The sequence below is a fragment of the Myotis lucifugus genome, unplaced genomic scaffold (assembly GCF_000147115.1).
Source record: "Myotis lucifugus unplaced genomic scaffold, Myoluc2.0 scaffold_131, whole genome shotgun sequence".
In the NCBI taxonomy this organism is placed as follows: Eukaryota; Metazoa; Chordata; class Mammalia; order Chiroptera; family Vespertilionidae; genus Myotis; species Myotis lucifugus.
Genome location: NW_005871179.1, coordinates 183,026 through 209,273, shown reverse-complemented (window position 1 = coordinate 209,273; position 26,248 = coordinate 183,026). Strand labels below are relative to the sequence as shown.

At 38.7% G+C, this 26,248-nt stretch overlaps 1 protein-coding gene and 1 non-coding gene across 3 annotated transcripts in view; both read left to right on the top strand.

The window, feature by feature from the left end:
• THRAP3 (thyroid hormone receptor associated protein 3) overlaps positions 1-26,248 on the top strand; it is a 56,262-nt gene that overhangs the window by 15,086 nt on the left and 14,928 nt on the right. For both annotated transcript variants that reach the window (XM_006094153.2, XM_023758490.1), the window contains exons 3-4: positions 20,403-20,574; positions 25,258-26,160. In XM_006094153.2, coding sequence (XP_006094215.1) covers positions 20,438-20,574; positions 25,258-26,160 — 1,040 coding nt within the window. In that variant the 5' untranslated portion in view covers positions 20,403-20,437. The remainder of the gene's footprint in view (positions 1-20,402; positions 20,575-25,257; positions 26,161-26,248) is intronic.
• Positions 9,098-9,204, top strand: LOC111827103. Its single transcript, XR_002830598.1, has one exon. It is a non-coding gene; the product is annotated as a U6 spliceosomal RNA (small nuclear RNA).

Genomic DNA, 26,248 nt, shown 5'->3' with positions numbered 1-26,248 from the left:
CTGTCTTTTAATTGGTGCATTTATGCCACTGACTTTCAGAGTGCTTACTGATAGAGTTACTACCATATCAGGCGGCTCCTGGGGCTTCTGGGGCGGGGGCGGGCCTGCCCTGGATGGCAGTGCACTGGCTCGCGCTGTCCCACCCTGCCTGCAATATGCAAATTAGCCGCCATCTTTGTTGGTGGTTAATTTGCATATCGTGCTGATTAGCCAATGGGAGGCATAGCAAAGATACGGTCAATTACCATGTTTGTCTATTAGATAGGATTTTTAATTTTTAAAAAAATATTTTTATTGATTTCAGAAAGAAGGGAGAGGGAGAGAGAAATAGAAATATTGATGAGAGAGAATGATTGATTGGCTGCCTCCTGCACACCCAAAACTGGGGATTGAGCCCGAAACCCGGGCATGTGCCCTTGACCGGAATCGAACCCAGGACCTTTCAGCCTACAGGCTGAAGCTTTATCCACTGAGCCAAACTGGCTAGGGCAGTACTTTAAGCTTTTTAGCTATATTGTAAATTTCCTTGGAGCTACCTTTTGATCTGCTCTGTCCAAATGTGTACTCTAGGTAACTGCCCAGGAGTTACACATGCCATCCCAACGTCATCTTGATGATGTTTCCCATCTCTCTCATACTGAATCCCATTATCTTTTCCCATATCCTTCTTGATTTGATCTCTTGTTTTGGAAGTGCACCTTTTCCCAATAGCTTCCTGAGAAAAGGGTATAAAAGGTAAATTTGTAGACATACATACCTAAAAATGCTTTTTAAAAAAAATATACTCCCTCTGTCCCATAATAATAGTAGCAGTTGATGAATGCAATTTGTCCCATAATAATAGTAGCAAAACAAAATAAATACAGAACGCAACATTTATTATCAAAAAACTAGATTAAATTAAACAATAGATTAAAAATAGTACTCCTAATTTTTATTTTGAGTGCTCAGATAGTTTCTGGATTTTTCAGTAATTTTGTTACTGCATTTTAAACTTGTAGGTAGGATCCCTTGGCTGTGAAGCTTTGCTTTCCCTATATGCGTGAGCTTAAAATTATTGGAGCCATCGTTCTTTATTGCTTCCAGCATAACTTGTTGAAGTGACAGAAACGTATTATTCAGTACTTCGGGAGAAATATTATCAAAGGCTAATATGGTGCTTCTTCTGCTAAGAGGAATATGCCTAAGTTTTTCAAGTTTTTCTCCATAATCTTTGCATTTACGCCCACAGTTTTGCTTTTTCAAAGAATCAACATTAGCATAAGATTCTCCTTGACAATTATTTTCGGAAGCATATTTCCAAATTCTTGATATGGTCATTCTGTTGCACTTAAATTGTTTTGCAGCTAGCGTAATTGTACCTTTCTGCAACTTTTCCTTTTCCTTTTGATGCATCAAGAACTGGACAATCACAACTTGATCTTTGCTTGAAAACTCTCTTTTTTTCATCTTTTACAATGGGTTGATATTCAACTGAAATAAAATAATTGATTTCGATCAGCGGATGAAATGAGAAAAATAGTTATAATTCATAATAATTAGATTAACCTAAAAATTGAAAGATGTGTCAAAACAAATGACAGATGTCATGAAACATTGATTTTGATTGAAGGCTTCACAATTTTGCGCTACAACATAACTTACAGCTGCATTCGCCAATAATTCCCGTTTAAATATTCATTTGCTACTATTATTATGGGACAGAGGGAGTATTTTATTTTTTACAGAGAGGAAGGGAGAGGGATAGAGAGTTAGAAACATCGATCAGCTGCCTCCTGCATACCCCCTAACTGGGGATGTGCCCACAACCAAGGTACATGCCCTTGACTGGAATCAAACCTGGGACCCTTCAGTCTGAAGGCTGATGTTCTATCCACTGAGCCAAACCGGTTAGGCCTAAAAATGCTTTTATTTTATCTGTATATTGATCATTGGTTTGGTTTGGGTATAGAATTCTAGTTTGGAAATAATTTTCCTTCATAATTTTGTAGACACTGCTCTATTGTCTTTTGGCTTTCATTGTTGGTGAGATGTCATTTACCTTTGCATATAACCTGTATGTAACTTCTGGAACTTTAAAAGTTTTCCCCCCAATGTTCTGAACTTTCATAGTGATCTGGGAGTGGCTCTTTTCATTTAATGTGCTGATCACTCAGTGGACTGAAATTTTGTTCCTCAGTTCTGGGAAATTTTTAAGAATTATGTTGTTGATTTTTTTTCGCCTTTATTTTCTCTACTCTCTCTTGAATTATTGTTTGGATGTTGGATCTTTTGAAATGATTGGCACATCACTATCTCCCCCCCCCCCCCCCTACTATTCCTTCTCTGTATTTTTGCTCTTTCTGGGAGATGTCCTTGGCTATGTTTTCTAACCTTTGAGATACACACACACACACACACACACGTTTCTTTATCCATTTCATAGTCAGCAAGAATTTTGTTGAATCAGTCCTGATTCTTCATGCAACCCTAAACAGCCTTGGTCACTGCAAGATAGAGTTATGCCCTTCATACATTTGTAGAAACTTGTTCTTCTACATTTGCTAGGACAAATTGGTAATAATTGGTTCTTTAAATTTTCCCATGTGAGTCAGTGATTCAAATTGCAATAAATTAAAAAGCACTCCCTCCCCATTTCTCATATAGGCTTTTTAATTTGCTAAATAACATCATGGATGATGAGTTATTTATTGTAAGAACACTTAAGATGAGATCTACCCTCTTAACAGATTTTAAGTGTGCAGTACATTGTTCACCATAGATACAACGTTGTACAACAGATTTGTAAAGCTTAACTGCAACTTGGTGCACATTGAGTAGTAACTGCCCATTTCCCCCTCCCCCAGACTGGCAACAAACCTTCTACTCTTTGAATCTGTGAGTGTGTCTAGTATTTTAGATACATCATATAAGTGTAATTGAACAGTATTTGTCTTGCTGCGACTGGTTTATTTCACTTAGCATAATGCCCTCATGGTTCATCCATATTGTCACATATTGCAAAATTCTTTTTTAAGGCTGAATAGTATTCCATTTTATATGTATACTAGAGGCCTAGTGCATGAATTTCATGCACGGGTAGGGTCCCTAGGCCTGGCCGGGGATCAGGGCCTTCATTCATTCTGTGCCGCTCCCGGTGGTCAGCGTACATGATAACAAGCGATTGAACTGCCAGTCTTTCGGTCGAACTCCCAAGGGGACACTTTGCATATTAGCCTTTTATAGATATAGATTATAATTTTCTTTATCCATTCATCTGTCGTTCTTTGCACATTTTGGCTATTGTTTGTGTGCTGCAATGAATATGGGAGTGCTAATATCTCTTCTAGGTTTTTATTTATCTTTTGGATACATACCCAGAACTGGAATTGCTGGATATATGTTCTTATAGTTTTATTTATTTATTTATTTTTTATTTACTGTTTAAAAATATATTTTATTGATTTCAGAGAGGAAGGGAGAGGGAGAGACAGAAACATCAATGATGAGAGAGAATCATTGATCGGCTGTCTCCTGCATGATCCCTACTAGGGATTGAGCCCAAAACTTGGGCATGTGCCCTGGCCATGAATGGAACCGGTGAACTCCTGGTTCATAGGTCAATGCTTAACACTTGGATTGCGGGAAACGAGTTAAGTCGGCTCGCGTGAATTGCGCGTACTCCGCGGGAGCCGTCTTAACTCGGTTCATATAGATTTGCGGTGGAGTGCGGGAAACGTGTAAACTCGGGCCGATTGTAACTGCGTATTACCAAATATTTGTTTGTTTGCCGTTCACAAAGATACCTACCTGTGTATGCGAACCGTTTCATACCCATTGGGGTAATAGGTATCATAAAAATCCCTTGTAAGTAGAGAACACTTTATGGCGCTGGTCGAGTACAATACCGTTAGGGTACCAATGTATTGTTTTCTCATTTTATAACCGATATCCCTGGATATCTCACCATGCAAAGAGAATAGTTATTGAGAAATACTTCTTGTGTCCGGACGTCTTTAGTTTTGAGTTTTGTGAATATTATTACGTGTTTAAGTATTTAAATATATTGTGATAAAGACATTCATATAGAATTTTTTAACCAAATAAAATAAAATCGTTCCGCAAAGTGTTCGCATAATAATTATTTTTTTATATCAGATATCTATCGGAGTACCGCTATTTTCAGTTAGTATTATTTTTATTTGCTTTAACCTAGAATGTCGCAGCATTCAGACTACAGTGATGATGAGTTTTGTGCAGACAAGTTGTCCAATTATTCTTGTGATAGCGATCTTGAAAATGCGAGTACAAGTGATGAAGATTCTAGTGATGATGAAGTAATGGTGCGTCCCAGGACATTGAGGCGACGAAGAATTTCGAGCTCCAGCTCTGACTCAGAGTCAGATATAGAAGGCGGGAGAGAAGAATGGTCGCATGTTGATAATCCACCGGTCTTAGAAGATTTTTTAGGGCATCAAGGATTAAACACAGATGCTGTTATAAATAATATAGAAGATGCCGTGAAATTATTTATCGGAGATGATTTTTTTGAATTTCTTGTAGAGGAGTCAAACAGGTATTATAATCAAAATAGGAATAATTTCAAACTTTCAAAAAAAAGCCTAAAGTGGAAAGATATAACCCCTCAAGAGATGAAGAAGTTTTTAGGGTTAATTGTTCTCATGGGACAGGTGCGCAAAGATAGAAGAGATGACTATTGGACCACAGAGCCATGGACGGAGACGCCATATTTTGGTAAAAGGATGACGACAGACAGGTTCCGACAGATATGGAAAGCTTGGCACTTCAATAATAATGCGGATATCGTAAATGAATCAGATAGACTTTGCAAAGTGAGACCAGTACTAGATTATTTTGTGCCTAAATTTATAAATATTTACAAACCTCATCAGCAATTATCACTAGATGAAGGGATCGTACCTTGGAGGGGAAGATTATTCTTTAGGGTATATAATGCTGGCAAGATCGTTAAATATGGAATATTGGTTCGTTTGTTGTGCGAAAGTGATACAGGATATATCTGTAACATGGAAATTTATTGCGGCGAAGGAAAGCGATTATTGGAAACGATACAAACAGTAGTGTCTCCATACACTGATTCGTGGTACCATATATATATGGACAATTATTATAATAGCGTCGCAAATTGTGAAGCACTTATGAAAAACAAATTCAGAATATGTGGAACAATCCGGAAAAATCGAGGTATACCTAAAGATTTTCAAACAATTTCTTTGAAAAAAGGTGAAACAAAATTTATAAGGAAAAATGATATATTGTTACAAGTGTGGCAATCAAAAAAGCCTGTATACCTGATTTCTTCGATTCATTCTGCGGAGATGGAAGAAAGTCAGAATATTGACAGAACATCAAAAAAGAAAATTGTCAAACCGAATGCACTCATTGACTACAATAAACATATGAAAGGTGTTGACCGGGCCGACCAATACCTTTCATATTATTCGATATTGCGGAGGATGGTCAAATGGACAAAAAGGTTGGCAATGTATATGATAAATTGCGCATTATTTAATTCTTATGCAGTTTACAAATCAGTGAGGCAAAGAAAAATGGGTTTTAAAATGTTTTTGAAACAAACAGCTATCCACTGGTTGACGGATGATATTCCAGAGGACATGGACATTGTTCCAGACCTTCAACCAGTACCGTCTACTTCTGGAATGCAGGCTAAACCACCTACATCTGATCCACCATGCAGGCTATCGATGGACATGAGAAAGCATACGTTACAGGCAATTGTCGGAAGTGGAAAAAAGAAAAACATTTTGAGAAGGTGTCGCGTATGTTCCGTTCATAAATTGCACAGTGAGACACGCTACATGTGCAAATTTTGCAATATACCTCTACATAAAGGGGCGTGTTTTGAAAAATATCATACGCTAAAAAACTATTAATTTCTATTTGTTTTGATTTATTATGAAAATTTTATTTTAAACTTTAAAAATATGTGTATATTTTTAGGTAATAAGTATTTTTTGGGTTTTTCGTATTTAGTTTATATATATCGAATTATTTATGTACTGAATAGATAAAAAAATGTCTGTGATTGAATAAATTTTCATTTTTTACACAAGAAACCGAAAATTTCATTTCAATCGAACCCATACTTCAAAAGATATAGGCATTTTAAACTAACTCTGATTTTGCGCGGGAAACCTAAATAATTGCCCGCGCCATCTTATATTTTGGCAGGAAATTCACCCGACACCGTAGTGTTAATCACGAGCCACAGCACCAGGGCCAAAAAGTTTATTTTTTAAAAAGGAGTAATGGTGTCCACATTTCACAGTTTTGAAGACCAAGGTAGACAGATAACTGGGAAATCCCTGCTTGCTGGAAGGGAACCCAAAATCCCAACACACAGCAAGCAACGAAGCTAGGACTAGAATTCAGATTTCATTCCGTGTTTTCCATAATATGTTACTTCAAGATGTGAGCATAAAAGTGGGTATAAGTGAAGGAATATGCTGAAGCAAATACTCAACCTAAAATGCCCTGTTCCAAATAGACAGAACCCTTATTGAGTCACTTTATAATACTGGACCAGGTTCTGTTAAGTAGTAGTGGCTTTGCCACCAAAAAAGAACTGGGTTCAAATCTTGGCTCTCCCATTCATTAACTGAATAAGATACTCTCCCAATCTTACAAAAAAGGGACCTATACCTCACAAAACCAGCATGGGAATTAAATTAATATTTGTATGTAAACTGCCTGGCATGCAGCAGGTGAGCTCCATAAGCTATGTTTGGCTAAGACAACAGAGAGATTGAGCTTCTCTGAGAGCAGATTTTACCACTGATTGCATTTTCCTAATATTAGTAATAAGTAATCAGATCTTCCTACACAGAATAAAGTGTTTTATACCTTTACTGGCTAAGTTGTTGTGTGCTACACTGAAGAGGTGTATAGAAGCAAGAGAAGGGCATATTCTGAGGTCATGACCTTTGGAGAACAAATCCCTTTGCTGCTGGATGTTAGCAGGGAAAATCAACAGCAACCTGAGGGGCCATTCATTTGGAATTCTTCATCACAATATCTCCAGTGCAGGTAACTTGTATCTTCTGAGAATTTGCTCAATGGAGGTCTACTATGCTCAGGATCATCTATGCAATTAAACTCTCATCATTGGAGAAACAGAATGAACCACATAGCATTGTCAGCAGTTTAAATCTCAGTTCACTCCAGACGCTCCTCTCCTATATCTCTAGGGGAGGGTCTAATTATTTCCTAGGGTAACTTATATGCATATATTTTTTAAAAGGAACAGAACTGAATTAACCATATTATACATCCCTACATTTACTTATTTAAAGCAAGTTCTACTAAATTCCATATAATTCAATATTTAATTATTATTATTTTTAAAAAAATTTATTTTAGAGAGGAAGAGAGAGAGAAACATCGATTTGTTGTTCCACTTATTTATGCATTCATTTGTTGATTCTTGTATGTGCCCTGACTGGGGATCGAACCTGCTACCTTGGCATATTGGGATGATGCTCCAACAAACTAAACTACCTGGCCAGGGCTAATTCAGTATTTAAAGTTTGAGGATTTTAGTACTAAGCCGCATAATTTTTTTTTTATGCTAGAGATATGCACAGTTGTTCTTGATTCTGTTTTCTCTCCCTCTTACACAGGAGAGGATAATCTCCGGAGAAAAGCATAAAACAGTAAACATATTTAATATTTCACCTGAGCTTTGTCTCTCCCCCCCTCCCCCCCAACTACCCAGAGGCATACAGAGCACAAGTCGGCCCACTGCTTTGTCTGTAATCCTTTATGAATAGTGAATTTCTTTCTTGGTTAATTTGTGCATCTAATTTTTCTTTATCTTAGTCATTTGTGTCTTTTTCACCACAAGATTTCTAAGGGAACTAGGATAGCCAAAACTGTCCTGAAAAAGGACGAAGTTGGAGAACCCACACTTTATGATTCAAAATGTACTATAAACCTATAGTAATCAAGATTGCATGACAGGTCAATGGAATAAAATGAGAGTGCAGAAATAAATCCTCACATTTATAGTCAGCTGATTTTTGACAAAGATGTCAAGACATTTCAGTAGGGAAAGAGTTGTCTTTTCAACAGATGGTATTGGGACATACGGATATCCACATCTAAAACAATGAAGTTGACCCCGTACCTCACATTATAACACAAAATTTAAATCAAAATGGATCATGGATCTAAATGTAAGAGCTAAAAGTTTAAAGCTCTTAGTTTTCAACTTATGAGTAAATCTTTGTGACTTTGTGTAAACCCTTCTTAGACATGACATCAAAAACAAACAAGAAAAAATAAGATAAACTAGACTTCATAAAATTAAAAAGCCCTTTTGTTTCAAAGTTCAGCATCAAGAAAATGAAGACAGCCCTGGCTGTTGTGGCTCAGTTTGTTGGGCATCCTTCCGTGCACTGAAAGGTTGCTGGTTCAGTTCCCTGTTAGGGCACATGCCTCAGTTGTGTGCTGGATCCCCAGAAGAGGTGTGTGCAGGAGGCAGCCAATCAGTGTTTTACTCTCACATCGATGTTTTGCTTTCTCCCTCTTCTTTCCTCTCTATAAAATCAATAAAATAAAAAAAAAGAAAATGAAAAGACAACCTACAAAAATGGGAGAGACTTTGCAAAGCATGTATGTAATAAGGAACCTATGCCCAGAATTTATAAAGAACTCTACAGCCCAATAAAAGGACAAATAATCCAATGATTCAATTTAAAAATGAAGGATCTGAATAGACATTTCTCCAAAAGTAGTTGTACAAATAGCCAACACACACATGAAAAGATGCTCAAAATCCCTAATCATTAGGGAAATAATCAAAACCTCAGTAAGATACCACTTTACACCTACTAAGATGGCTATAATAAAAAGACATAACAAGTGTTGGAGATGTAGAGAAATGGGAACCCTTATACACTTCTGGTGGAAATGTAAAATTGTATAGCTGCTTGGGAATAATAGTCTGGCAGTTCCTCACAAAGTTAGGCATAGAGTTATCATATGACTGAGCAGTAACACGCCCAGGTATGTACCCAAGAGAGAGAAAAACATCTCTGCACAAAAACGTACATGAGTGCTCGCTTCGGCAGCATATATACTAATATTGGAATGATACAGAGAAGATTAGCATGGCTCCTGCACAAGGATGACACGCAAATTCGTGAGCGTTCCATTAAAGAAAAGAAAAAGAATAAACAAACAAACATGTACATGAATGTTTATAGCAGTATTATGCATAATAGCAAAAAAGTGGCAACAATCCCAATGCCCATCAGCTGATGAATGAATGAATAAAGTGGGTTATATTGTGGTATGAAAAAGGAATGTACTGATAACATGCTACAATGAGAACATGCTAAGTGAAAGAAGCCAGTCACAAAACCCCTGAAGTAAAGACAGAACATGGATTAGTGGTTGCCTAGCACTGTGGGTGGGGGTGGGGGGTGTGTACATGGAAACCAGGCTACTATTTTAATTTTTCACACTGTATTTTTCTGCCCTTTTCTGATTTATCTTGAGAGCAATACTGCACTGAAGAGCCTGGTGCAACAGACAAGCAAGAACCATTTTATTATGTTCATTTTCTTGTTATTAGTCTCCTGTTACACAAAGTTCTTGTTCTCTACAATTGGCTGTAGCATTCTTAGTTTAGGCTCTCTGAAATCATCTATAGCAGAAACATTCCTGCTGTCTTTGGCAAGGGATGTGTTTTGCACTGCAAGTTCTGAAAGAGATTTCAGGCAGAGCCTGTTTTCAATTTTTGCATATGTTATGAGTTAAGAGTTAGGGGTTGGGGAAGAGAGCTGTTGGCTGCTTTAGTTAAGCATCTGGACTCTCCTGGTTCAAGATAATCATGCTTCTGAGATTGGTTGATTTTTTTTATTTTTAACTGGTCAAATTCACAAGAGACTGATGGGTGGATATACCATGGGTAGCCTATAAGGTAATGGCTATTCTAGCATAATGTCTGTGTTTGGATTCTGAACTTAACCAGCTGTAGAACTTTGGGGCAAGTTACCAACTCGTAAGTCCTCATTTTCTATTCTGTAGAATAGGTACAGAACATAGTACTTAATGAAGTTTGTGTATATAAATGATATAATGCTGAAAGTTTGTAGCTCCTTGTCTGTCACATCTTAGTGTTAGCAATTGTTATTGATAAAGTGTCAGGGAATCAATTTCCAGTGGATACAGATCTACTAGGAAAGCCAATATTTGCCTAGGGTAGTCTTTTCAGGTAGGCAGGTCCATCCAGAGTCCAGATTCTAAGTTAGAAGGTGTTTGAACATATTCAAGATACAGAGCAAGAGGAACTAGATGTTCAAAGTAAGTCCATCAAATCAGGGTAGCTAAATTATCCTACTTGAGGAAATGATGTATCCTGGCCTTTCAGGAGAGCCCCAATTTAAAATACTTTTTCCCATTGTGAGCATAAATGTTCGATAAACTTTATGTTGGTAGATATTAATGTCACCCCCAAACCCCCAGTCTGTCTCAACCAGAAACAGGTAAAAAATCTTGACTATGTTAACTTTTAGGTTGAAGGTAGCTATTTTTATTTTGGTAATTATTATGGGTCATTAAATCATATCATTCTTTTTCTCTGAACTGCAATTTCCCACTTTCAATATTCAGTATTTGTCACTAAAACTTGTGTGTTTATAAACTCGGGTCATAGATGACACACAATTAGTGTATCTTAATGGTATTTACATCATAAACTAGAGACCCAAAAGGAATCTGTCTTATGTTGAGATTTTTGTTTCTTTTTGTAGGGTTATTTCTTGGGAAGATTTCCATAGGTGATTGTTGTTCTCCATTGTTTTGACCATTAGCTTCCTTTTATTTATGCTTATTATTTTAAAATATATTTTTAACGATTCTAGAGAGAAAGGGAGAGGGAGAGGGAGAGGGAGAGGGAGAGGGAGAGGGAGGGAGGGAGAGAGAGAGAGAGAGAGAGAGAGAGAGAGAGAGAGAGAGAAAGAAACATCAATGATGATAAAGAATCATTGATTGGCTGCCTTCTGCACGCCCCCCACTGTGGACCGAGCCCGCAACCCAGGCATGTGTCCTTGACCGGAATCGAACTGGGACCCTTTAGTCTACAGACAGATGCCTGAGCCAAACTGCGTAGGGCCATTAGCTTCCTTTTAAAGGGTGGTATTTATTTGTCCTGTCCTGAAATTCTTTAGGCTTAGGTCTTATTTGGGTCTTGTAACTCAAACATTAAAATAAATGTAACATTCCTGCTTCTTTGAATTAACATTTGGCTTTTCTATCTTGATCCCTTGGAAGTTTCGTGATGTTAATGCAGTCTAATAACCTAAGAAAATAAGATAACTTCTATGCTTCATTGCTACAGGGAATTAGATGTTGCTAGAAAAAGAGGCTGGTGTTCATCAGAATACCTCAAACTTTGTTTGGTCTTAAATTGATTGTAATGTGGGGATTGAAATGAGAGTTAACACCATGAGAAATGCTCTGAAAATGCCCTTTAAGGTACACGAGATCTCTTGAAGAAATAGAATGTATCCTGTGAGATAAGTTTTGATATTAATGGGAATGAGAAAATGAAATAAAAAGAGTGATTTGCCCAGCAAAGTCTTGTGCAGGTGTTAACAACAGTGAAGCTATTCAAAACATTTAGATGTAGGGAGGTGGAAGAGGGTTAGGAGGGGTAAATGGTGAAGGAGATTTGGGGTGGTGAACACACAATACAGGTGTATTGTAGAACTGTGCACCTGAAACATAATTTTATTAACTAATGTCACCCCAATAATTCAGTCAAAACAAAACACTTAGGAGTTAAATTATCAAGATCTCAAAACTATCCCATAGGCCAGTGATGGCGAACCTATGACATGCGTGTCAGAGGTGACACACGAACTCATTTTTTTGGTTGATTTTTCTTTGTTAAATGGCATTTAAATATATAAAATAAATATCAAAAATATAAATCTTTGTTTTACTATGGTTGCAAATATCAAAAAATTTCTAGCCCTGACCGGTTTGGCTCAGCGGATAGAGCGTCGGCCTGCGGACTCAAGGGTCCCAGGTTCGATTCCGGTCAGGGGCGTGTGCCTTGCTTGCGGGCACATCCCCTGTGGGGAGTGTGCAGGAGGCTGCTGATGGATGTTTCTCTCTCATCGATGTTTCTAACTCTATCCCTCTCCCTTCCTCTCTGTAAAAAATCAATATATGTGACATGGCACCAGAGTTAAGTTAGGGTTTTTCAAAATGCTGACACACCGTGCTCAAAAGGTTCGCCATCACTGCCATAGGCATTAGTTCCCTGGCCCATCTCAATTTTCCATATCCTTCCATGGGTTGAGAGAGCTTTAAAAGACTTCGTTTTGAGTTGATTTTACATGTTAGGGTGGCTGTGGGTCTGTTTTATGTTATTCTTTTATTTTCAGGTTATTTTTATTTATCTTTATTTTTACTTTTGAGAGTACATTTATTAAAGCTGGAGACAGTGAAACAAGGAAGGGCTCAGTGGTTCTCAACCTTCTGGCCCTTTAAATACAGTTCCTCATGTTGTGACCCAACCATAAAATTATTTTCGTTGCTACTTCATAACTGTAATGTTGCTACTGTTATGAGTCGTAATGTTAATATCTGATATGCAGGATGGTCTTAGGCGACCCCTGTGAAAGGGTCGTTTGACCGCCAAAGGGGTCTCGACCCACAGGTTGAGAACCGCTGCAATAGAAGCAGCAACGGGAGAGAGATTAGGTGCGCTGCTTTGGTTCTCTAGAAATGTTACAGGAAATAAATGAGTCTATGGGGGCTGCTTTGACTCACTGAGAAGTTAAAGAAAAGGGGGCCTTGGAGAAAGGTTCAGGGGGTTGCTTCCCTGGTTGCATGTCTCCTGGGGACCCTTAGAGTTTAGGAGATACAGGACTGTGAGGGAAGAGGAAAATGTGGGTGTGCTCCTGGCAGGAGGAGCCACCAAATCTATAATAATAAAAGCATAATATGCTAATTAGACCAGACGTCCTTCTGGACGACCTTCCAGATGAAGCTGGGGCTGCAAGGGAAGCCTGGATCCCGGGTGCCGGGTGCCAGAGGGAAGCCGGGAGAAGGAAGGCCTACTCTTGCATGAATTTCATGCATTGGGCCCTTAGTCTTTCTATAAAAATAAACAGGTAGCCCAGCCGGGTGTGGCTCAGCAGTTGAGTGTCGACCCAGGAACCAAGAGGTCACCAGTTTGATTCCCAATCAGGGCACATGCCTGGGTGTGGGCTCAATCCTCTGTGGGGGGCATGCGTGAGGCAGCCAGTTGATGTTTTTCTCTCCTCGATGTTTCTATCTCTACCTCTCCCTTCTTCACTCTAAAGTCAATAAAAACATAGTTTTTAAAAATACAGTTAGGCATTTTCTGAGAAGACATTTTAGAATATGAGCTTAGTATTTAGGGATTGAAGGGTACTTGTGTAGTTTCTAGATAGCCTGGCCATTTAGGCTGCCACAGTTGGAACAACCCCTGGGTGGTCAATTGAGAGGCTTTATTTGGCACTACTTAGTTTTAGGAACCCAATGTCCTACCAAGTATAACCCACAAGGTTCCAAACATGGGGCAAACTGTAGTAAATACTCTCAAAATGTTTGTTGTGGTGAATTCAACAGACATCTACCATGTGCCAAGCACAATGCTGGCATAACACTAGGGACACTAAGAAGAAACTTAATCTGGAGTGAGAGGGGAGAGGAGTAATTTAATTCTTTCTTATCTTTGAGGGATTTTGATTTAGAGAAGCTTGCTTTGGCTTTCTCTGCCAATATTCCTTTTTCTTGGAGTTGAAAAATAAGATCTGTGTTTTTAGTGATATTAAAGCCAAGTAATTATATATCTTAGTACCTTTGTTGTGTTTTGTTGTAAGTAAAATGGCATCTGTTCTCCCAAGAGCTATGTTCTTTCAAGGACCATTGATGTGCTTGGTAATTAGACAAGTGGTGGGGAGGGCTGGTCTTTGAAAGGGTGATGGGTTGGGAAACTCCTCTCAAGTGGCTCTGCAGAATAGTTTGAAGACGAACCCTTGCTCCAAGTGACAAAATTGTATCTGAAATGATTGCAAAAGGCTACACTTGGGTTTTAAATAAAAAAGGTGGAGGGATAAAACAACAGTTGTATAAATGTAAGATGGAGGAGGAGGACATCTTGCAGCTGAAGAAAGGTTTATGAAAAAGGACTTCAGGGTTTAGTGACTCAGAGCTCACTCTGAGTCAACATGTAGTGTGGCTGCCAGAAAGAAAAATCTTAAACATACTAGTAGTGTCTAAATAGTTCTATATTAGGCCACATTTCGAGAATCACATTCAGTGTATCCCAATGAAAGAGAACAAACAGGAATTGATTCCATGGTGAAGAGGGTAATAATGTGAGATATGAAACCATGACATCTGAAGAATGTTGGAAAGTTGAGGATATTTGCATCATACCAGGCTCTTAGTTGGGAGTTTAGGAACTAGGTCTTATTATAATTCTGCATTCTAACATAATAGATAGTAAGTATTGATTATTACTATCAATTGATATTTAGTATTGGTCATTCCTATCAAATAGATAGTATTGATTACTGCGTGGATTCTTTCATAATGCTGATGTAGGAACATGGCTATCTTACCTTAAGTGTGAGAATCTTTTTGTCCAAAATAGTTGTTTGAGGAGACATGTTTTTACCCCACGCACATTTCATTGCCATGAGCGGTCATATTATTCCGTAGTTCTGTAGGGACTCCACTTTTTCATAATATTCTAAATGAAACACCATAGTCAGCCAGGAAGAGTAGGCATTGTTGAAGAAGCAAAACTTACTTTTAGGGAAATTATATTTTGAACAGAAATTAAATAAATAAATACCAGGTACTTGTAAGATGTAAGAGGTGCTAAATTGATTTCCAAGGTAGTATTTGTTTATCTCACTTCCCTTTATATTTTTAGAGCACCAACAATGAAGAAATGTTAGAAATAGGAAAAACTGTATGTATATGAAGTTTGAAGGTCTTCAAAATAGAATTGAGAGTTGTTTTGAATGAATTTTGGTAATTTGATCAGCTGGTTTTAGTTATGATCATCCCTACCTTATACTGATATACACTGAATGGCCAGATTATTATGACCACCTGACATTTGTAGGCAAATTAGCTATAATTTCACACTGAAGTTGCTAGAGGGCCAGACCATTATAAATAGGGAAGCAGGTTGTTTACCACGACAGTAAAAGGTATTTTTTTTCTGAAGATATGGGTAAACAATGCGATTTAACAGCCTTTATACATACACACACAGGTACATACATACATACACTGAGTGGCCAGATTATTATGGCCACTCCATCAGTACTTCATTGGGCCACCTTTTGCCTTCAATACTGCGGCGATTCATCTTGGCATTGACTCCACGAGATGTTGAAAGGTGATGCGAGGAATCTGACACCATGCCTGATGAAGAGCACTGTCCAGTTCTGTGAGATTTGATGGTTGTGGAACCAGCTGCCTGATGGCTCTTTTAACTTCTTCCCACAAATGCTCAATTGGATTGAGATCTGGTGATTGTGGGGGCCACCTAAGCAAGGTAAAGTCTCCCTCATGTTCTTGAAACCACTCCTGCACAATACAAGCACAGTGGCATGGCACATTGTCTTGTTGGAAGAAGCCATCTACATTGGGATATGCCATCAACATGATAGGATGAACTTGATCAGCAATGATACTTAGGTATGTTGTGCCATTCAGACGTTGTTCCACACAAATTAAAGGGCCCAAATCATGCCAGGAAAACATGTCCCAAACCATAACACTGCCCCCACCAGCTTGAAGGGTTGTATTCATGCATGTGGGGTGCATGCTTTCATGCTGTTTCTGCCAAATTCTCACTCTGCCATCTGCATGATGCAACTGGAAATGTGATTCATTGGACCACATGACTTTTTTCCAATGCTCGACTGTCCAATCCTTGTGTTCCTGTGCGAATTGGAGATGTTTTATCTTGGTAACTGCAGATAGCAAAGGTGTTCGAACAGGCCTTCGGCTTCCACATCCCATACGATGCAGTGTATGGCTAATTTGCCTACAAATGTCAGGTGGTCATAATAATCTGGCCACTCAGTGTGTGTGTGTGTGTGTGTGTGTGTGTGTGTGTGTATATATCCCACTTTCAAAGGCTGTTAAATCATGTTGTTTACCCATATCTTCAGAAAAAAATCACTTCTGTTGTGGTAAACAACCTGCTTCCCTATTTGTAATGGTCTGGCCTTCTAGCAACTTTAGCGTGAAATTACAACAGCTAATTTGCCTACAAATGTCAGGTGGTCATAATAATCTGGCCACTCAGATTATTATGTATATTTGTTGAGAGAAGAAACTTCATGTCTTTTGGACACTTCCCTTTTCATGTGACTTGCTCTTAATCTTCAGGTGACAGCTTAAATACCATCTCTTGACCATCCTATCTAAATAACTACCACGCTGCATATATATGCCAACATAGTATTTTCTTTGTCTTCTTCCTAGTACTTACCAGAATTTATAACTACAATATTGCTTGCTTGCTTATTAGCCTAAGTGCGCCTAGTTTATAAGCTCCATGAAGGCAAGGACCAAGTCTGCTTTAGCTTACCCACTGTCTAGATCAGGGGTGGGCAAACTTTTTGACTCGAGGGCCACAATGGGTTCTTAAACTGGACCGGAGGGCCGGAACAAAAGCATGGATGGAGTGTTTGTGTGAACTAATATAAATTCAAAGTAAACGTCATTACATAAAAGGGTACGGTCTTTTTTTTTTTTTTAGTTTTAATCATTTCAAACGGGGCCGTAGTTTGCCCACGGCTGGTCTAGATAGAGTCCTCTTGAATGAGTTACGTATTTCATTAATTTATTTCCAACTGTTGTTTGTATCATCCAAAGTTATTCCACGTAATTCTCAAGGTATAGTGATGTTTTTACTGTTAGTTTCAATTCACATTAAAGAAGTTCCAGGAGTAGGAGTGGGGATGGTATCACAGTATTGCCACTCTTCAGTGTACTTGTCAATTCTAGTAAGTTTAATATATGTAGATGTATTAACTTTGGCTCTGTATGTATTTAATTGACAATTTTTCCTCTGAATGAAATTAGCTTCTTAATTTTCCAATTTCTGATGGTTGTAATGAGTATTTCCTTTTTCACAAACTGTTGCCTGTTCTTTTTCTTCTAAAGTCTGATATTGTCCACCTGTTGTGTAAATGATCTAAAAGGATTTTTATTTCTGGCTCAAGCTAAAATTGAAGATTGGAAAGAGATGTTGCTAGGCAAGACTATCCCTAAACTTGTAACAGAAGAAAGCCATTCAGCAAGAGTGAACCCAGAGAGAAAATCCCAAAATATGTTGAAGGCCAACTAGCAAAACAAAATGTATTTTCAATATTCAGTTTCTATAAATTGTTCATGTACATCTCCACTTCCTATCCCCGAGTAACTTATTCCTCTACCCTGGCTTTGTATAATGATACTGCTGCCAAAAATCAGTTCCAAATAGAAGTATCTTTGACCTTGGTAGAGCACTCAACAGTTTGATCCTTTGGCAGGATCACTGTAGGTCTTTGGTGTCCTCATTACGCAATCTCTTACTCATCACCCTTTGTCTCTGGCTTCCTGGCACTTTCTCAGACCTCTCTAAATTATGTCTGTGGGATTATGGTTGTTTCCTATGAACTGGGGTTATAGTAGCTTCCTGGACTTTTGCCTTTCCAGAAGTTATTAAAATTATGAATGTAATAATTAGAAACAAATACCATCTTTCAGTTTTCCTATCTCTTGCCCTTTTACCAGATCCTAAACTTGGTAAGAGTGGAGAAGAGACTTAGATCTATGAATGACTTCTGCGTGCCAGACATTGCTCTATAGAGGTGGAATAATAGTGGTTGAGAACACTGGCTTAAAAAACAAAAACAAAAAAAACAATACTGGCTTGAAGCCTGGTTGGCTGGGTTTAAATCTGTAAAATGGGACATAATAATGCCCTCTTTGTGCCCTGGATGGTGTTGCTCAATGGTTAGAGTGCCGGCCCATTAACCAAAGTTTTCTCAGGTTCAATTCCCTGTCAAGGGCACCTGGTTTGCAGGAATGCAACTAGTCAATATGTCTCTCTCACATCGATGTTTTTCTCTCTGGCTCGCCCTCGCTCCTTCTCTTCTCTCCCTCCCTTCTACTCTCTCTAAAAATCAATGGGCCCTAGATGGTTTGGCTTAGTGGATAGAGCATCAGCCTGTGGACCGAAGAGTCCTGGATTCGATTCCAGTGAAGGTACATGCCCGGGTTGTGGGCTTGATCCCCAGTGTGGGGCGTGCAGGAGACAGCCTATCAATCACTTTCATAATTGATGTTTCTATCTCTCCCTCTCCCTTTCTCTCTGAAATCAATAAAAATATAATGTATAAATAAAAAAATAATAAAAATCAATGGGAAAAATATCCTCTAGTGAGGATAAAAAATGCCCTCTTTTGAGGATAAAATAAGTTTGGGAAAAAAAAACAACCCAAACATTTTAAAGCATTTGTTAACAATCCTATATAATAAAGAGCTAATATGCTAATTAGACTGAACAGCAGAACCACCTGTCCAGACGACCTGAAGGACAAAGCCGAACAAAGCGGGGGCTGTGAGGGCCTGTGCTTGCATGAATTTCGTGCATTGGGCCTCTAGTAGTTCATAAATAGCAGAAGTAAAACCAGTGAATTACTGAAGCAGTTATTAGTAAAAGTTTATTGTGCACACACCAAAAACACAGTTCATAAACTGGCAGAACTCAAACCAAAACATGGAAGGAGGCTCAGGTCTATGTTGTTATGAAGCAGCTTACTATATAGTGAGAAAGCAGTGAATATGATTCACAGTGATTGATTATAATAATAGAATTTTCAGTGATTACTTCCTATTAACCTTGGGAAACAGTTCGTTTTTGTTTATGATTTCCAGAGGCATAAGCAAGAAATGCACATGTTAAGGTAAATGCACATGCAAAATAAGCTAAATTTTTATTTGTTTGACTGAACTGGTTTTGTCTGCTTAGGGAAATTTCAAAGCTGATCTCCCTTTTGTTTTTTATTTTAACACTGTTCTGGGCATGAAGTAAATAAGAAAGTTGAGATTTCTGCTGGTGGAAAGCTCACCTTCTAGTTGGGTAAAGATAGAAAACAAAAAAGTAAGCAAGATAGTTTTCAAGTACTGAATTGAGTTTTCCGAAGGGAAAAAAAACAAAGGTACGGGATTAGATCCTAGAAAATGACTGGTGGCTACTTTTGATCGGGTGGCCAGGGCAAACCTCTGAGCAGATAGCTTTTGAGCTGAGATCTGAATAACAAAATCTGTGAGTAGAGGAGGGTGAAATATTTGTTGATTATTATTTTCCCCTTACAAGCTGGGAGCAGCATCACTTAAAAGAAGCTATTGCTAAGCAGTGAGATGGCGAGGTGTGATGAAAAAAGCCCTGGCGTTTTGGCAATTTACTAGCTTTGTAATCTTTGACAGATCCTTTATTCTTCCTGGTCTTTGGTAGACACATACTTTAGCACTGCAATGTTTTGCTACTTGGAAGATGCCCAAAGTTCTAGTAGGATATAAAGAGAATAAGTGAGTTAGCTTGACAGTGCACCTTACTGACCAAACTCAGCAGTCAGGGCAACTTTGAGGTTCTCTATTCATTCCTGTAGAGGAGAAAGAAAAGGAAAAAGACATTTTGTTTTTTTATGGGGGAAAATGACCCTATAAGAAAGTTGATAATAACTAGCTAGAAGAAAGTAATGGATCTTCACTTTATAAATTATTTTAGTCCTATGTTTATGGATTAATATCCTGTATTTTACAAGATGTAGTACATATATGTTGTTGTGGTATTAAAATATTTGAGAACACTCTTGCACTTTTAAAACCTTTTTTGGAAATAAATATTAAGGCTATGCCTCAGGACTTCAAGGTCTGGGGATTAGAGAAATGGTCAGATGTGTACCATTTCTAAGATAGACCATAACCAAGATATTGCGTATGGTTTATTCTGTTAGAACTGGGAAGCCTGTCTCAGGTCATTTCAGGTCAGCTAACTTAGTTGGCAAAGCTTGTTTGCTTATTGCGAAAAACTGTGCACTGAATATTGTTAGCTCTCCTCATTTTTGCCAGTATTTTATAGTGTTACCCAGTTTGTGTGATATGTCAGGTTTTCCATCTGCTGCTGTGGCTTGGGTCTGTTGGGATTGTACTGCTTAGAACTCAAATCCTTGATGACAGGGGAGAGAGAGGGAGTGAGTTAATCAGTTATTTCATCTGCATTAAAAAAAATGTTTCTAAGAGAAGTTTCGGTTTGCAAAGGGACTCATTTATTTGAATCTGTTTTCTTACATTAGGTGTAATTGAAGAGTGACTGACCCTTTCTTCAGAGATGTCAAAAACAAACAAATCCAAGTCTGGATCTCGTTCTTCTCGCTCAAGATCTGCATCAAGATCTCGTTCTCGTTCATTTTCGAAGTCTCGATCCCGAAGTCGATCTGTCTCTCGTTCAAGGAAGCGAAGGCTGAGGTAAGTGAGTGTGATTGTCTATTGAGATGATAGTTGCATCGGGCCAGATGGGTTTTTGAAGATCTTTTGTTAGATTCTTTCTGTAAAAGTCGGATGGTGGTGGTGGGGGAGCAGGGTTTGGCTTGAGGTGGAGGGAGGTTGGGCTGTAAGATATTCCAGGTTTCTTTAAATGCTACAAATCTAAATCAGCTCTTCTTGCCATATTGTTTGCCTAATTCCTTTTCTCTGCCAGAGCACATACTATTTCTCATCTACTTTGGAAGAAAGCATTTTGTATTTATTTGAGCTGCTTACTTTAAATCTCTACATCTGATGATTTTTCATTGAAGTGTTTTTGGAGTCTTGGGCCAAAGTTTATTTTCATCAGGAAAGAAAAGATAGCTAAGAGGATTAATAGTATGATCAACATTGCAAGGAAAAGAAGCCTTAACTCACTAAATAAACCTTAAAAACTATATCAGGAGTTTGTATACACCGGATGTGCCAATTACAAGCTGCATCTATTTAGTAAACACATCTTAAAACTAATCCGAAAATCACTATGTAGACATCACCTGGTCTTCTTACCAAATGTGCAAGTAATTCTTTCAAATTTATTACCAACATTCTTTAATTCAGTCAGTTTTCACACCTTTGGGTGGAATTTCCCTATTTCAATTATGTCCTGGAATAGGATGCCAAACCTCGGGCATCTTTTTCTCTTAATGTGTTGTGAGTTGGGTTTTTCAGACTTTAAAACTGTTTTAGTTTTCTTTTGTGAATAGATAAGAACCTTTCAGTAGATACAAGTTTCTGTATGTGCATTAGGAAAATATTGATGTATTTAAACCAAAAGGGGAATCTTTGCACAATTTCACTTTTTGTCAGAATTGCATTAGGCAAGGAGGTAATTTCTCAATTTTGCCACTTGGAACCCTTGCTGTTTATTTCTGATAAGTCTTTATAATCCTTTTCTTAAATGAATTGATTATGAAATTTAAGCCTCAGGAAAAGGTGCTATTAAAAGCTTTATTTTTGATGGTTCCATAGTACTTCTCTAAGAGTCTTAAACAAATGGTTGGTGGGATTTCCGCCCCCCCAACAAGAACAAGTTAATTTCTTAAATTAACTTGAGAAGCTACCTGAAAATTAATTTCAGACCAGAGGATGAACAAAAAGTAGGTGTGCATAAGTATTGATGACTCCAATACAATATAGAACAGGAAGTTACAAATTTTTAGTCTTTCCTCCAAACAAATACTAGATATTTTTTCTTCTTTTTAAAGATAACATTACACCTTGAGGGTAAGCACTCTTAGCTTTTCTCCCTCTCATGTTTCTTGGGCATGCATTTCCCACCCAAACTTTGTTCAAGCCCTACCAGTGGTCGGCAAACTCATTAGTCAACAGAGCCAACTATCAACAGTACTTCAAAATAGACTCGCCCAGGCCGAAAATGGACTTCTGCGCACGGGCCACGAAGTTTCAATCGCACTGTACGTGCGCGCCCGCACGTGGTATTTGTGGAAGAGCCACACTCAAGGGGCCAAAGAGCCGCATGTGGCTCTCGAGCCGCAGTTTGCCGACCACGGCCCTAGACTAAATAGAGCCTGTCTGTTGCCCAGTCGTGTCAGAGTCTATAGAAATAAAATTCTATCCCGCCTTCTCAACTCCTCCAAAAAACAAGAGGAAAACCCACTAAATAAATTTATATCTATCTTGGGAAGTTACCATCAAGGCCTTGGGACTGAGCAAAGACTCTTAGTAACTCCTACCTAGCACCCAGAGTTTTTTATTTGGGCTGATTAAATCTGTTTTAGCCTATTTGGTTCTGAAAGGTAACATTGTAGAACTTTATTTAGTAAGTAAAAACTAAGTAATTGGTTCAAAAATAAGAGGCTGTACAACCAAAACTCAGGGATAAAATAGAACTGACACAAGTCAAATTGAAAAATGTTAACCACCTCTGAGGTATTTGTGATAAATAGAACTGGGAGGATCTGTCTGGACAGATCTCTTCTGCTTATTCTACAAATCATTGGCATGGTCATCAACTTGGCAAATGAGGAAAAAATATCATAGGCAGGCAGTATGTGTTGGGGTAGTCTAGAGCCCCTTTATGTGCTATCTTATACCTAGAAAATTACTGTTTTGGAGGAATTTCTCCACTAGAAAACAAGCTTTTAGACCTGATGCTAGTGTGACTTCTCTTTTTAGAAACAGATAAATTTGCCATGGATGTTCAGTTCTTATTTCTGGCTTATCTGTTTCATAATTTTTTTTTCTTTTTGTTTTTCTTCTCCTACAAGGAAATTATACTATCCATCCAGAGAGTTTGAGAAACCATGACTTTAAATTAACTTAGTTGCTGAGTGTTATAGAATTGGAGAAAATTGATTGTTTCCTTGTATTTCACAGACTGTATTCTTTTAAGTGACTTTTTGTAAGTAACTTCATTTGCAATCTGCAGAGACTCATGTTCCTGCATCTGTACAGTGACTGCGGGTTTTGGATGCAGTATGCCACAGGGCCGTCACTAGTAATTGGTGACAGAAGCAACAGTAGCCTCTGAGGATGGCAACATGAATTAAATCCTCCTTAGTTTGGTGGTACAGCACCTCTCTCAAGTGTAGTCACTTAATCTGGTCACATTCACTTGCATAGCCTGCATCTGCCTCTTCCTTCTTCTTTTCTTATATTGTACTGTTTTCGAATGAAAAGTGTGGAAGGTAAGTTTGGTTTTTTTAAAATTGTACTTAAATAGCAACCATTAATGACCAGCATTATCATGCACCTTGCTAGTTGCTCTTGTTCTTGGGATAAAGAACCTGAGCACAGTAGGTAATAAGTAGTAGAAAACCAAGCCCGCTTTGTCTTTACATTAAATTAAATGTAAATTTCTTTTTTAAAATGTCATTTTGTTGTTAAAACCTGTCACATTTGCTAAATGGAGTTATTTATAAAATAATTGGTTTCCAGTCAGACCTGCTATGAGGCCTGCTGAGTAACTGAAGGGTTTTTAACCGTTTGAGTCCCAAGCAGCGTGATTGCGCTGCTGAGATTTTATGTCGAGAAAACATACGATTCGTTTGAGTCCCAGGGGGTATTGAAAAAACACTGTCGAAGAATCCCAAACAGCGCAACCGCGCTTTCTCTAAATGAGTACGAAAAGACCCAAACAGCGTGATAGCGCTTGTTTTATTTTATGTCGAGAAATACCAAGCAGCGCGATTGCGCTGCTTGGGACTCAAACGGTTAATCTATATGCAAAGAAAATATTTTTGGAAAGCGTTTTCTAGCAATTTTACATATTTCTAGCTAACTACTTATGAGTAGTGGTTAATGTTAATGATGTGTATTATAGTTGACAAGACAGGTGTTATCTAAGAACCCCAGTGGATTTTTACACCAGCAAATACAGTTTTTGGCTTTTTGATCAATTGATAAGCCTGGTATTCATGGACATATAATTTTTACAAAGTTAGGTTACTGTTGAATACCTGTGATTCTGGAAATGTACCTTTGCCAAGTTAGAGTTCTATATTTTTAAACAATAAAGAACACAACTTAGGCTTTAGGTTGACTTGAAAGATGTGCATGGGAAGGAAGGGTTGTTTTATAGTTTCTCTGCTAATCTCCGGTGTACTTGTGTGTCTTACAGTCAGTAGTGCCCTCTTGTGGCACACAGTTAATCTCCTGTAGTTCAGCCACAGAAACTGATCTAATGAGACCATTTCCAAGTCCCCAGTAAAAAATTAATACTTGTATGCCTTGATGATATGATTTCAGTTAAAAATCTTTTAAGCTTTGAACAGATGAATTTTCTAAGTCCCTAGTTAAGTGGCTTTAATTTAGATCTGTTACTGTGTTTTACAATTCCAGGTCTTAGTGGAATCTAAGAAATTAGCCCTGCACAGACAGAGGTGAATAGGATGGGGAGTAAAATGTTATAACAGTATAGGGGCCAAAGAACCTGAACAGTTAACTGTTTGGATACCATAGTTTGTAGTTCTTCCTTGCTTCCAATGATCTAGGTCCGTGGTAGGCAAACTGCGGCTCGCGAGCCACATGGGGCTCTTTGGCCCCTTGAGTGTGGCTCTTCCTAAGCCTTAGGAGTACCCTAATTAAGTTAATAACAGTGTACCTACCTATATAGTTTAAGTTTAAAAAATTTGGCTCTCAAAAGAAATTTCAATCGTTGTACTGTTGATATTTGGTTCTGTTGACTAATGAGTTTGCCGCCACTGATCTAGGCTCTTGTAAAATCCCCTGTGCTGTAGAACCCTAAGCAATTAGTACACTCTATTAAAATGGCCTTTGTTTAGTTTACTGCATTAAGAACATTTTGCTATTCTTTCACTGCAGAAATATATCTCTACTTAAATGTGCTATACCTGGAGTGAGGGGCAGGGGTGGACTATAGGGGGTCAGTGGGAGAAAAAAGGGGACGTATGTAATACTTTCAACAATAAATATTTATTTAAAAATGTGCTATAATAAGCATTCTTGGCATCTTCTTTGTTAAAATGATTCTTATTTGTATTTTTGTACTTAATATGATTCATAAGCAGTGGGATTAAATATTTAAGTGTGCTCCCTCTGAGCAGGAATTTCAAAATGTTACATTTTGTTGACAGGTTTTTCAAGAATAAGTATGTTTGTGTCAAAATTCTAACATTTCTTCTCCCTTTATCCCCTTTTCAGTTCTAGGTCTCGTTCCAGATCATATTCTCCAGCTCATAACAGAGAGAGGAATCACCCAAGAGTATATCAGAATCGAGATTTCCGAGGTCACAACAGAGGCTATAGAAGACCCTATTATTTCCGTGGGCGCAACAGAGGCTTTTATCCATGGGGCCAGTATAACCGAGGAGGCTATGGAAACTACCGCTCAAATTGGCAGAATTATCGGCAGGCATACAGTCCTCGACGGGGCCGGTCCCGATCCCGGTCCCCAAAGAGAAGGTCTCCTTCACCAAGATCCAGGAGCCATTCTAGAAACTCCGATAAGTCTTCCTCTGACAGGTCAAGGCGCTCCTCATCCTCTCGTTCTTCCTCTAACCACAGCCGAGTTGAATCTTCCAAGCGCAAGTCTGCAAAGGAGAAAAAGTCCTCTTCCAAGGATAGCCGCCCATCTCAGTCTGCTGGGGATAACCAGGGAGAAGAGGCCAAGGAGCAGACATTCTCTGGAGGCACCTCTCAAGATACAAAAGCATCTGAGAGCTCGAAGCCATGGGCAGATGCCACCACATACAGTGCTGGTTCTGCATCACGGGCATCGGCAGTTTCCGAGCTGAGTCCCCGGGAGCGGAGCCCTGCTCTGAAAAGCCCCCTCCAGTCTGTGGTAGTGAGGCGGCGGTCTCCCCGTCCTAGCCCTGTGCCAAAGCCTAGCCCTCCACTTTCCAGCACATCCCAGATGGGCTCAAGTCTGCAGAGTGGTTCTGGGTACCAGGCTGGGTCACACCAAGGTCAGTTTGACCATGGCTCTGGGTCCTTGAGTCCATCCAAGAAGAGCCCTGTGGGTAAGAGTCCACCGGCCACTGGCTCCACATACGGCTCGTCTCAGAAGGAGGAGGCTGCTTCAGGAGGAGCAGCCTATACAAAGAGGCAAGTATCTTGCTTCCCTGGCCTGGTTGTGTTTTTATTTCACCAGCTGGCAGTTTGATTGTAATGTAATCTAAGTTAGAGCTGTGAT